The sequence below is a fragment of the Siniperca chuatsi genome, linkage group LG2 (assembly GCF_020085105.1).
Source record: "Siniperca chuatsi isolate FFG_IHB_CAS linkage group LG2, ASM2008510v1, whole genome shotgun sequence".
NCBI lineage: Eukaryota > Metazoa > Chordata > Actinopteri > Centrarchiformes > Sinipercidae > Siniperca > Siniperca chuatsi.
In genome coordinates, this window is record NC_058043.1 from 31518798 (window position 1) to 31532722 (window position 13925).

Genomic DNA, 13925 nt, shown 5'->3' on the forward strand with positions numbered 1-13925 from the left:
TAAGGTATTCTTATATGCCTCACGGGGTTAAACTCTTTAAGTCAATAATGTCAAAGTTGACTAAGGAGGAAAAACAACAATTGATTTCAAATTTTAATCAATAAATTGTTTCTTTCTCAGCCGACGGTGTCTCCAGCCTCCTCAGCCGACATGGCTCCCATCTCCTCTGGTTCATCTACTTGGACCTCTTCGGGCATCCCCTTCTCCTTCGTCTCCATGGCGACAGGAATCGGCCCGTCCTCCAGCGGTAGTCAGGCAACAGTGGCATCTGTGGTGACCAGTACTTTACTGGCTGGCCTGGGCTTCAGCGGCGGTGTCATCTCCTCCTTCCCAAGCTCCGTTTGGCCAAGCAGAGCACCAACTCATAATCCCACCTTTACACGCCAGACCAACGAACCCACCGAGCCCGCCAAAGATGCCACCACCTCTACCTCTGTTGTCGCAGAAAAAGACAACAGTGAAGGTGGTGGTGAGGACAGCGAGAAGAGCAAGGGTCAAGGAGAAGACGGAGAGAGAGAAGGAGAGGATAAGGATGAAGAGGAGGAAAAAGAAGAGAAAGACGAGAAGGAGAGGAAGGGATCAAGAGGGGTGGGTAAGGGAGTGAGGAATGACAACAGCACAGCAGTGAATGCGGTGCCCAGCGAGACACCAGACGCCACTGCAAAGGAGAAAGAACAGACTGAACCAGATCCAACTAACATACCTAATGTAGAAGACCAACGCAAGGTGTATACCCATAATCCACTTGACTCCAACCCCACTACCACCACAAAGGCAGCCAATGCATGTGTTGCGGCAGCATTCCCTGCCCCCAAGTACCCAGCAGCGTCACTCAGGCCCAGCACAGGGGGGAACAAGAAGTACTGGCCTTTCTCCATCCATACTGGTGAGGCAACTAATGTCTTCAAGCCTCATGTTAACAAGCAGTTAGCTTTGATATTTTGTACAGCAATAACAAGAAAAGTGGAATTTGGTGACTTTGCAGAACTGCAGAATTATCAGCTTTCACTCTCTTGTACTAATGTGATCACTTGTCAAGAAAAATGTTCCAACACATTTGGTGACATTAGCTGCAGTTACATGAGCCAAGTTTTTTTTTTTCTTCCAAATGTCCACAATCTTTTTGAGGAATCACAACTAACTTCTTAAATGATCATAAAATGAAAATCTGAATAAGGTCCACAGTAAGCATTCGGAAAGTCGTCAGAAGTACTTGTCTCTCCAAAAGGCGTTTCCTTTATCAAGTGCTCTCCAGTCAAGGATCCAACGATGCAGACTATTTGAAGGAATCCTTTGAAATGAAATCCAAATGTTTAATATTTATGTCTGAAGAACCGCTTAACATGAGGTTAAACTGACAAAGTGTTGAATGAATTGAAATCGTTTATGCTCCTTTATGGATTTTATGCATCTCAACGTGGTAAGGCAGTGATACCTTGAGTCTTTTTAGTGCAAATAAATAAGGTAATAATACCACTGATGTGACAGAGAATAACAAACTCTTTTTCTATCGACACCGCAATGTTTTCAAATGTTCCCAAAAGTAAGATAATAATCAAATGTCACTATTGCTGCTATCTCATTTCAGTGGAAAGTAATGAAGATGTTGAAGAGTGGCTGCTTTGATCACAGTTACATTCTCTCCACTTTCTCTCTCTCTCTCTCTCTCTCTCTCTCTCTCTCTCTCTCTCTCTAAGATTAAGATAAAGAAGGATGTGGAAAAAATCTACTGCATCAGCTGGTTCTGGCAATGTATATGTCATGATAGCCTCAACGGGTCCAAATTGAGAATCAAGATTAAGTAAACATACAGTATTTACCCCAGCCAAAGGACCAACACCACAACTAAATAATACTTTTATTATTTATTTACTTTTAATACTTTTTCTATTTTTCAGTTACAACTCCATGTTGTACTTTTCTTAAGTATTTAATGGGTTTTGGATGTTTGTCTACAAAATGATAAAAAAATTAGGGGACTGGCTATAACTCAGAGTTAAGTGAAAGTACCATGACCAACACATTTATCAAATAAAGGTCAACGACTTATAGTTTATCTGTCAAAGAGTTGTTGTGAAAAAGTTTAGGAGCATAAACAAAATAGAGTTGGATAGTAGAGAGTTGAGTGTGTTGTATGCAAGAAGTGGAATTATCCCCTCCCCAGCCAAGACTATTAGCTCTGCATTAGCCAAGCCAACACCATGGGACAACAATTAAATTCCAAGTGTTTTGAAACAAGTCTAAGCACAAGACCAGACATTATTATGAACAAAGCAATCTTCTGATATTTCCCAAAAATGTCTTTCTTAATCTCTTTGTTAAAACACATTTGGCACATTTTATTCATTGTGAGCTGGTGGGACTCCAGGGCAAAAGCTTAAAAGTTGTTGCACAACTTTGTAAAAGTATTAACTGTATACATTCTGCTCAGAGCTTTTGTAGTAGGAAGTGTTTTTATGCAGAGTGCATGCTTTCAGTTCTTCAGAAAGCATAAATCTTTAGCCAAGCTACAAACAACTACAAATTCAAGCCAGAGAAACGTAAAACAAAAAAAAGCTCCATTTCGGACGTCTATTCTTTGGAAGTCTATCTGAATATGAGTAGCTACTAACTAAATGTAACTCATAAAATTTTATGGTGGATAGGCCCTGTCATGTTGATTAAATTATGTGGTACACTTGTTTCAAAATGTAGACAATTTTGATTCAATAACCTTTAACTTAATCTTAATCGCTACTCTGAAACACTGAGCTGTAGTTTGAGAAGAGTCAGCTCTGTTAACGTGAACAAACTGTTAGCCAGATAGCAAAGATGTTTACTGTTAGCCTTCAGGCTAACCACCAAAAACATGTGACTGCTTATTACAATTAATGCTATCTTACAGTATCAAATACATTAACCAGATGTGTTAAGATAACATTATTTTTTTACTTTTTAAAACCTGGATCAGGTTTCAGGATTTTGGCCATCATTCCTATTGGTTAGAAGAACATTTTACATTTTTACTATCATAGCTGACATCTGGAGACAAAGTGAATCTGCCAGATCCAGCTTTAACTTACAACTTACAATGAGCAGTTAAATGACTAGACAGTTTTAAAAAAGTACCAGTTTAATGTAAATGATCTAAACCACTTATTTGGATGTGAGAATGAAAATGAATGCACCCAAAATGTCCGTTATAATCTTATGTTTTATTGTACAACTGCATGTGCTGAAAATTTTGGTAAATTAGGTCAAAGCCAGCAGGTAGTAGCACAGGGTCTCATACAGTTACAACAGATAGTTAGTAGTTAGTTTTGTGGTACTTATACTTTATTCCACTACATTTCAGAGAGAAGTATTGTACTTTTTATTCCACTACATTCATTTGACGGTTGGAGTTAGTAGTTACTTTTTAGATTAAGATTTTACATACAAAATAATATGTTTATAAATGCAATGCTAGACCAGACTACCCCTACAATGTAGTCATAATTAGTTCTACTTCACACAGAAAAAACATTGAAATGCTGATTACATGAATGCATCTGTAATAATATTTCAACAATAACAGTCTGAAGGGGGAGATTCTGTATAATGAGTGTTTTTACTTTGGATACTTAAATACATTTTGTTGATAATAATTTTTCCACCACTGTGAATCTTCAGTCCACCTAAGTAATATTGTAGAAGTGTGCGATAGTGGAAAGTCAGAAGAAGACACACAGTTTTACTAGGGCCACACAGTGGGGGATCCTGAGTCAGCAGCCTGTGGAACAGACTGCCCCCCTCTCTTTCTCTCACTCCTCCAGCGCTCCCTCATCCTGTCTCGCCTCTCCCTGTCTTCTTTCTCTGATCTGAGTTCTGGCCTACTTTCAGACATGGTGAGAGGAGATGAAACTTGCAGGCTAGACTCAGCTGCAGGGGAGAAATAAAGTCTCTGCTCGATTTATAGTTACATGTATATGTATGGAGTGTGTTGCATGTGTTAATGCTTGTACAGTATGGGTCTCACTGCACATTAGTGACTGGCTGGGTGTGTGTTTTGTGTTTGTGTGCTGCTGGCAAGGGCAAATACAGTTTTTAATTTATTTTGTCAGACCGTCATAATCGTAAGAGAAAAGCAGAAGGAAAATAGAGGAGAACAGAGGGAGGCAGCATCTCTGGGTTTTCTGTGTGCATTGTGCATTTCTGTGTGTGTGTGTGTGTGTGTGTGTGTGTGTGTGTGTGTGTGTGTGTGTATGTGTGTGTAGATGTAAGGAAGGAGATGCAGAGTTAGTGGAAATGCGAGCCAGCTGTGGTGCAGTGCAGGAGCCTGGCCTGATGTAGCGTTTCACTCCAGGCAAAGCTGCAGATTGAAGGCCATGGGAGCCGGCATCAGGTCCAGCAACGTCATGGCTGCAGAAGCTGAACTGGGTAGGGGTAGTGATGGTTGTGATTAAGGGACCAAAAAGCAAATTGGATTTAACAAATAACTCAATTTTTTCAGAGCTCTGTGTTGTTTTGATGCAGTTATTTGGCTGCACTTCCTCAAAGAGTGTGCAGAGTATGCTGGGCTCAGGGCAGGGAGAAAGTCAGCTGGGAACTGGCCTGGCAGTCTGTACTGATCTGTATTAATTTGGATTTATTTAATGGTTTGTATTTGCCGCAGCACCCTCAGTTTTTCTGTTAGATGTAGTTCAAGGAACTACCTCATGTTTTCAGAAATATGCTTGTTTGCAGTCTTACGCAGCATGAGATATTGATCTGTTTCATCTCTGTGTGTCGTGTACAGAGATGCCGTAGGTCCAAGACATGTTGATCCTAGCTTAGCAAATAAGCTGCATCCCAATTCCCCAGTATAAACAAATTCTCAAACAAAGTACACCCCAGGGCACAAGACTAATGACGTCCCCGTCCCGGGGACGAAAGAAAATGTGTTTGGGACAATTTTGTTGAGTTTGAGATCTTCCCCGGGACGCCACCAAAACGAAAGGGATTTTTGCATGTGTGTATGTATGTATAACTATCGCTTAGCAAATGACAAACTGAACCAAGCCCTGCCTACGGCAGAGTGCGTCTTCTCATGCTGATACTATAGTTACTATCACTGGCTGACTACTCAGCACGAGATCCATGAAAAATATGAAGATTCTGAAATGTTCCTGCAGTACTGGTCCATCTGTCCCCTAAGTCACAAAGGGCTTGCTGGCAGGACCTCGGAAATATGTTGCGCTGGTTATAGATTGAGCATATCATTTGATTGACAGTCGAGCCAGCTGCTTGCTAGTAGCTAGCTAACTTTAGCCAGGCGCTACCATGGCTGTGTGTGAGTATTAGTCATGTTTTTTTCTCTTTTTTTTGATAAAATAGTCAGTAGCAATCTATAACAAAATGATATGCTTATTCTACATGAACTATAAAAACTATAACTAAAGTATAAAAAAATTTTAATTAAATGAATAATTCTTTGGAAATTTTTTCATATACAGATATGCAATAATGATTGCTGGGCAATATGTATGTTGATGTTGTCCAATGTCAAGTCTATTTGATCATTTGATGAGACAATATGATATACAGAAGCTAGTTTAGGCGCTATCCATGGTTATGATAGCTTTCTCTGACCTCTCTACTTTCCCAATACAATAGCCTAAGTAACTCATTTAACTGTAAAATCCAACATATCACTGGTAAAACATATATACGCCTAATGGTGTGTGTGTGTGTGCTTTACACTAGTAACTAGTGTGTACTAGGGCCCATCATAATAACATGCATTTGTTTAATATGTGCTTTGGGTTTTCTGCCAAATGAATGCTGTTGAGATGCCCAATCCTACCCCTTGTCTAACTCTGAGAATGAATCACATTACATTTTCTAATTAATACAGTGGTTTTCTAATTAATCTACATTATGGTGCAGGCCACTCGTCCCAAAACACATGTAGACCTAATACCTCATTTGCATTTCTATTTGGAGACAATAAACACATCCATTTAAAAAAAAAAAAAGTTCTCTTAAGATATGTTCCCTTTGATTACCAATAGAGTGAAATGAGGTACAAACACGTTTTGAGTGGAGTATCCCTTTTATTCTTGTAATTCCATGTAGGGCTGCACCGCTTGTTTTTTCGATTAGTCGTTTAATCTAACGACTAATTTATCAATAATTCTAAAGATTATTTTGTTATTTTTATTACTCGATTAATATAATGATGTAGCCTATCGAAGTGATCGGAACCAACGTACTGAATGAGATCGGCACCAACAGGTGCACTTACAAGCTTTCCCTAAACAACAGCATAATTAGGCCTACATTAAACAGGAGAGTGTTCTTTCTGTGTGTTTCTCTGCAGAGCATGTGCGACTGTCAGTAGCCCGCCTGGGAGAGGTAGAGCGAGGGGAGACTGTCCACTAGTTAATTCATCAGGGTGCTAAAATGGATTGCCAAATTACTTGTGTGAGCCGCCCTGGTATATTAACGGCCACCAAAGTATAAGTGTATGTGTGGGAAACACTGCTTTAGATTATCGTGGACGAGATTTTTCAGCTGCTCCAGGGTGTTGGTATTTACAATGGTTAAAGGGGGGCACCCATTTGTGTAGGTGCTGTCAATTAATTATGGCTATCAGAGTTATCAAAGATAATCATAAATAACTTAAAGTCCTTGGGGGGCACCACTCTTCTTACAGAAGAGAAATGATAGCCAATTAATTGATTGAGTCTCATAAAATACACTAAACTATCAATTTGGAACTCAGATTAATAATTAAATTAATAACTATAACCAGAATTACCACCGATAGCTAGTAGGTTGAAGGATTTGGAGTTCGACATAAAAGAGGTTGGCAAATTACTCACTCTTGTGCAACACTAAACTGACTGGGCGCAGCCATACTTCATTATGATGTGCCCGCACACCTTATGCAAATCGACGTATTTCCAAAATCAATGACTTGATTATGTCTGAATCACACCAACCCTAATACCTTGATATAATACTGTCACCGTAAAAAAAAATAAAAATAAATGCCAGGTTATAAATTTTTAGGTCATATCGCCCACCCCTACTGGGTACTTATATTCCCCTCACTATTATGCCCCTGGCAGCAAAATGGCAATTCAGTCTGATTTTCAGGCTAATGTGAGCACACCAGACACTCAAAACTTGGTTTGATGTGTATTAAGTATGGAGTTGGGACGCAGCTAAACTGTAATGTGCAATCTTGCATGTTTTAAGGACTACATTTGCCAGAAATTCTGCACATTGACATGCTGTAAACGCAGCTTGTGTGACCACATCAACCTCACATTGCATGAAGAACTTTGTGCTCTTGTAAACAATGTTGTGCTCTAGTAAACAATCAGAAACACATTCAGGGTTTTCCCTAGGTTTCTGGAGGGCTTAGGTGCTGTGGTTGCGGTGTCAATAATATCTCACTGGAAACAAATCTAAAATGTCAGTAATATAATAATATTCCTGACATCACAATACTGAGTGAAGTTTAGTAAGAATGCAGAACAGACAGCCTGTATCAGTCCTTGCTCATGTCCTCTGTCCTCCTCCCTCTGCTGCTGTGATCAGTGCTTGTAGAGAGAGGAGTAGAGAGAGAAGGGGCTGGTTTGTTTCAGCCAGCAGCTACAGTAAGTTTACAACAGTTGCCACATTTCAAGATTTGTGGCAAACTAAGATAAACAGTTAGTCTACATACAGACAGCTTTCATTTTAGCTTGTTTGTAACACTTCACTATTAGCTTAACAAGCGTGCTGTGGTTGTAACAACAACTCAGGACAAAGCAGGAGGAAATATTGCTTTTCTACTTTTTCCTCGAGTTGTCGCCAACTCGAGTAAAGCATTACCTTCACTTAACCTGAGGTCTCCACCGTGGCCTCTCTGCTCTGCCATCCATTGTGTTTGTGGGTGAGAGTGTGCGCGTGTACAGCGGGGGGAGAGGGGCTGACTGGGAGTGAGAGATGCTTTGCTGAAGCAATGGCGCAAAACACAACGTTAAAGATCTTTTATGTTAATATGAGAAGTGTAAAATATTTTCGGTTCATTATGAAACTGTGGCAGGACAAATTAGACCATGGCGGGTCACCACAGTCTAGGTAATTAATAGGAAACACTGTTTCAGTTGCTTCCAACACTTGATCAGTGGCGTACAATGATAAAAAGAGGAAATTATGTCAACCTTTCTTTCAACTTTTATTTCCCTTTTCAATATAACTGGTTCAACAACTAACGATAAGTAGTAGAGGCTTTCATATGTTTGTCTTGTAATATGAAGGCACATAATGAAAGCCTGAACCACTGATCATGTATGATCCAAGACAAAGGTGTTATTATTCACATTAACTCAATCATTCCTGTTCGCTTTCTTCCATTTTCTTCTTTCTTACAACTTCTTTATTACTTTCACTCTTATCCAATCCCGATTTCCTCATATGGTAAGAATCGGCCATCCTACTCGATTTTACTCCTTCATCCTTCTCTACTAAATGGCATCCATCTCTTCCACCTTCTTCTCAGTAAAATCCTTATTCTACCTCTCCCCCTATGGCCTCTGCCTGTGGACTTCATTTCTTTCCCTCATTCATTTCTCAATATTTTTCTTCCAGACCGTCCCAGTGCTGTGACCAACCTGACCCATCAGGCAAGGCCTGGGTCTGGGGCGAGGCTGGGCTGTGTGGAGTGGCTGGTACCTTTGGTGGTGGTTTCAGCTCTGACTTTCCTCTGCCTCGTTCTCCTGTTGGCTGTTCTCGTCTACTGGAGGTGGGTACAACAACACCATCACTTATCAATTACTTTAGTGTTGGTGGTAGCCTAGATGTTGAAAGGTGGATGGATGACTGGAAGATTGCATATCTGAAGTGGTTAGCACTGTCGCCTCACAGTGAGTTTGCATGTTCTCCCTGTGTTTGCGTGGGTTTCCTCCAGTTGCTCCAATTTCCCCCAAGATCAAAAACATGTATGTTAGGTTAATTCTCCTGTCAGTGCCCTTGACCAAGGTGCTGGTGTTTGTCACTGGGCTGCATAGTGGCTGCCCACTGCTCCTAATACTTAGGATGGGTTAAATGCAGAGAACAAATTTTATTAGACGTTGTACTGTGTATGATTGTGTATGTGACAATTAGCTTGATTTAATTTTAATCAAATAGAGAGGCAAATACTTTATGTACACAGGGTTGGACTGCGTCGTGTTCCGGCTCTGTCACAGTTTGCGGACGATCCTCTGACATTCTAGCTGGTGCGTGTGTGTACACAGGGTCCGTGTCCAGAGACGTCTAACGCCTAGCAATTTTCCGACTCCTCTATCTTTACTCGGCAAGTATATATAAGACTGCCTGTATTAATTGGCAGTATATATAAGACTGCCTGTATTAATTGGCAAGTGACCTAAAATAAATTTTTAATGACACATTTCATTTGTTTCTGACTTTTCCTTGATATATACACAGCAAAACTAGTTTTGTGTTTTTATAATTAGTATTGAGTATCTCGATATTGCCAAAATAAACAAGTACAGGTTAATGACAACAGTTGTGCTGTGAGATCTGCTTTATCGAGATTTAAAATGAGTTAAGTCAGAGAAAGTTTGAAGCAACAAAAGATTTTCATATTCAAGTATAGCCAAAAAGCATATGTTACCACATCTACTGTGTATGACCTGCAAATGAGTATTTATGCTTTTAAAACAAGAAAAATGTTGGCAAAACAACTCAAAATGATATTATAAATGTGGCTACTGAAAAAAAGACGCTCCTTCTGAAACATTTCCAGTAAATGAAAGTCATTCAAAACACAAATTACTTGTGTTATTGATTAATGCCACACTAATTACAACCTACTACATCCATAGTATAATCTAATACTACTAGCTAGGTGTTTGGCTGACTGCCGCGTAATATTCTCAACATGATTAAACTATTCATGAAGTCAGTCTAACAATTGATTGTGTGGTCAGTTATAGTTGACTAATGTATGTATACTTGCCACCGTAGGAACAGTGGTTACATAACCTTCTAAACGAGCCACAACTTCATCGCTCTGGTACTTGAAAAAATTGCATTGCACCTACTGTGTGTGTGTGTGTGTGTGTGTGTGTGTGTGTGTGTATGAGAGAGAGAGAGAGAGAGCAGGAGAGTTTTGAGTATCTCTGTCTGGAGCTGGTTTGCTGACTTGGGGAAACGTCTCATTCTCTCTGGCTGTTAGCAGCAGAAACTGTAAGGACATTTTGCTAACCCATAACCTAGCTAAGCTAACCCACAAGCTAGCTAACGTTAGTTACATTACCTGCTGTGTCGTTGTTCGCTCTATATCATGCAATTTGTCATGGTATTGGATTTCTCCAGAATCGCATACCCCACCTTTAGAAGTTTAAATATTTACCTTATGAAATAAAGTAGCCTATTGCTTGAATATTGTAGATCTTGTTTTATTATTTTTCACCTGCAGTTACACACTGGCTTTGTTATGACGATTTATGCTGCCTTGTCGAAAAACTACCTTATGTGTTTCCATTTCAAGTTATCCCATAAAGGTATAGCTCTCACAGTATTATGACGGTATATGTTTTTTTTATTACAAACAGGGGTAAGTGTACTGTAAGAATATGAGAACATATTTTGATACTCTATTATAATTATAATATCTTTATCTATAATATCTTTATTTAAGATTTCAGGGTTAGGGTATTTTTATAGACCAATATCCCCTATCAAATAATGCTCCCACTACAGAATCATTTTATATTACACCATTAGTGATTCCGTGTATACTGTAAGAATATGGAGAGCATGTTGAAAAACTATATTATAATATCTCTAGTCTTTCTATAAGATTTCATGGAGACTGTGGTTCATGCAAATGTGCAGAACAGCTAAGCAACACATCTCAGTAGATAGCACATATCGACAGAACACCAGTTAAGAAAGTGGCTGGTAAAAAAATTGAGTGGCTAGTAGATTTTGGTGGCAGGTGGACAAAAAAGTTAATTTCCAACACTGGGCAGGACTGTTCTCTATATCATAGAGGTGTAGGTTGATTGATTTAAATCTAACTTGGAGGCATTCTAAAATTTTGCAATCAGAAGTAATTTTCATTTATCTACAGTTGACTGTGTGGGGTTAGGATTAGCCATTTTCATTTTACATGCTGTTGGCAACTGGAGGTTGACAAAACATAATGGGCATCCTGTGTTTTCCCCAACTTCTATTACATTACATTTAGCAAACGTTTTTGATCGTTTTTGCCTTACAATAAGTGTATTAGATTTAAAAGTTTTTTTATTTTTCCAAGCCGAACATACAGATTCTGAGTTCTGGCATATCAAAGTGAGAGGACTGGCTGAAAAGGTGGCATGGCCACCTTCAACTGGAAGAAATTAGTTGTTCTTTGTGTGACCAATTATGTCCTCCACTGCTGGAATCCATACTGTAGCTAGTGGTGCTGTGCAAGACACATGCAAGTTTGAACAAGTAGTATGTGCTTGTTCCAACACTTCATTGAAGGAAAGGATCCAAACCTGACATGCCACGTCACTCCATCAAATGAATATATTCCAGGTGCATTGTGCATCATTTTATAACCAAAATTCAGCCTGACAGATTTTGTTTATTGGCATCTCCACTAGAATATAAAATAAATGTCTGTAGATTTGAACAATGCTTGGCTGCACAACATGGGTTTGTAATCAGGCAGTGTTAAAACATTACAACATAGAGAAATGGTGTACAAAGTATACCCTCATGTTTGGTAGTTTCTGTTTTTTGAAGGATGAGCTGAGGGCTAATAGTTTAGAAACCACCTCACTGGTGACATCAGGGTACATCACCAAACTTGTTCCCAACTTGTAAACGGGGGATGTGTGACTCCAACATTATTCTTACACTGTACATACAGGAGGTGGGGATCTATACTAATGCATAAATTAGGGCCTCCTCCCTTTAAATAAGTTGATTGATTCCATTCTTAATTTTTTCCAGCACTGTATACACTTACTGCACAGCTTCAATGCAGGCTGAGAGTCACTGGAAGTCATTTAGTGTCAATTGGTCTTTTTAGTTATGGTGTCGGGGGATTTGTTATGTTAATTAAAGCTCAATAAAATGATTACCTGAAACCTCCAGGGTGGCCTATTATGGGGAGAGAACACATTTACAAGATAATATTTAGCACAGTTAATAAGCTTTTTAGGCATTCAAATGACACCCAAGAATTAGCTTAATTTATCTTTTCAGAAATAATTTCCAATAAAGTCAGAGACAAAACCAAGTCCAGATATGATATGAATAGCTCACAGACTAGTTTTCTATGAAAGTTATTAATCTAGCTTTTTAGGATTGATTCATATTTTCTGGAAAATTCTGGCAACGAAACCAGTGAGGAATTACACGTGTGTGTGTAGCAACTACACACACTTACAACATAAATTACCTAAACAAAGGTTTACCGTTTTCATTCGTTAGCACAGCGGAGGTGGTGATTTTTAGGGCATTGTGATTTCAAACTCAGAGCCAGTCACACTATAGCCTCTAGCTTCATAACATCTTGTCCAACGTTTCTGACATGAAATCCATAGGCTCCCCTGAGCTCCAGATAGAGATGCAGCAACATGACATCTGATGTCTGACATGCAACAAAACCATTACAGCCACCCTTAACTATGCTAAAAACTCTCTATATAAATGAGACTGGCCTCACCAGAAAAACTACAGTATCAGTTGTTTTTTCAAACACTTAAAACAACCTGTGTTTACATTTTCCTGATATGAAACTTGTTGTAGCTATGCAAATAATAATGGGAGAAGCGAAGACAGAAATCGCATGACATTATTATTATGTTGCACAACCTCTTATGCAGGAGGTCGGGCTTGATGTTTAGGTGTACAAAGTGTCTGACAAAGAGTCTCCTACCAACAGTCAACATTGGTTTCTTTTAACCACGATCTACCCCTAACCTTAACCAAGTAGTTTTAGTTGCCTACCCTTAACCATAGAGGTGGAGGATCAGTTGATTTTGTCAATGATGATAGGTTGTTGATTAGGTATGAGGACTTGTTGGACATGTCATCCTGCTGATTGGGCACCACATCACTTTCGAAACAAATGTCAAATGACCTTTTTTGTTATTCAGGTTGGAGGTCTTGCTGCTATGTCGATACAACACAAATACTGTGCAAAGAGTAAATATATCAAGATGTATGTAATGGAAAACTATTACCAAGAGCATATTTACAGGCCTATATTTAGAGTACATTTCACAACTGTAGGATTATGATGATGATGAACAATTGAACTATTCCACAGAAAACTGATGCCCTCTTCTAAACAGCATGCCTCTGACTAATAAACAAGCTCTGTGAGAATTCCATGATAAACTTCCCCCAAACATCCTGTCTTACTCTCTTTTTGGGTCATAAAATGACCAATGAAAGTGAAGTGACAGTGAGCCAATTTATGACCCTCACTAATCCCCACTCGGGATGATGTCTGGATTTAATCAATAAAGGGAACAAGGAACAAAAGAAATCAACTTTGCAATTCAGAGTCAAATGTACATTAATTGATATACCATGTTTAATTAATGTTATTTATTATATATATATATATATATATAATCTAGGGTGGGAGTGAAGTGTTGCGCCGATGACATCACATCACCACGCCCTGGACAACTACTAATATAAGATAAAGCCCAAACTCACTAGTCTATTCTTTTCTGCCCTTCAATGCGCTTTTCTCTTCAATACTTTGCAGACCCTTATTAATGACATACGATGATTTTCTGGTCTGCCATCTCTATGGTTAAGATGTGGTTAAGTTAAGGTTGGGGAAATATGACGGACATTGTTAAAAAAAATGCACATTGACCATGTTGACGATAGGATGTGAACAGTGGTCTCTAGTGTCAAAGTCAGAAACTTTGTATACCCAACAGACCATTTAAACATATGACCAA

General features: G+C 39.1%; 1 protein-coding gene across 4 annotated transcripts in view; it reads left to right on the plus strand.

Annotated features, from left to right (window-relative positions):
• The window catches only part of LOC122883490 (receptor-type tyrosine-protein phosphatase gamma-like), a 577119-nt gene that overhangs the window by 518111 nt on the left and 45083 nt on the right, over positions 1-13925 (plus strand). For all 4 annotated transcript variants that reach the window (XM_044212273.1, XM_044212264.1, XM_044212251.1 and 1 more), the window contains exons 12-13: positions 121-886; positions 8584-8737. In XM_044212273.1, the coding sequence (XP_044068208.1) occupies positions 121-886; positions 8584-8737 (920 nt within the window). The remainder of the gene's footprint in view (positions 1-120; positions 887-8583; positions 8738-13925) is intronic.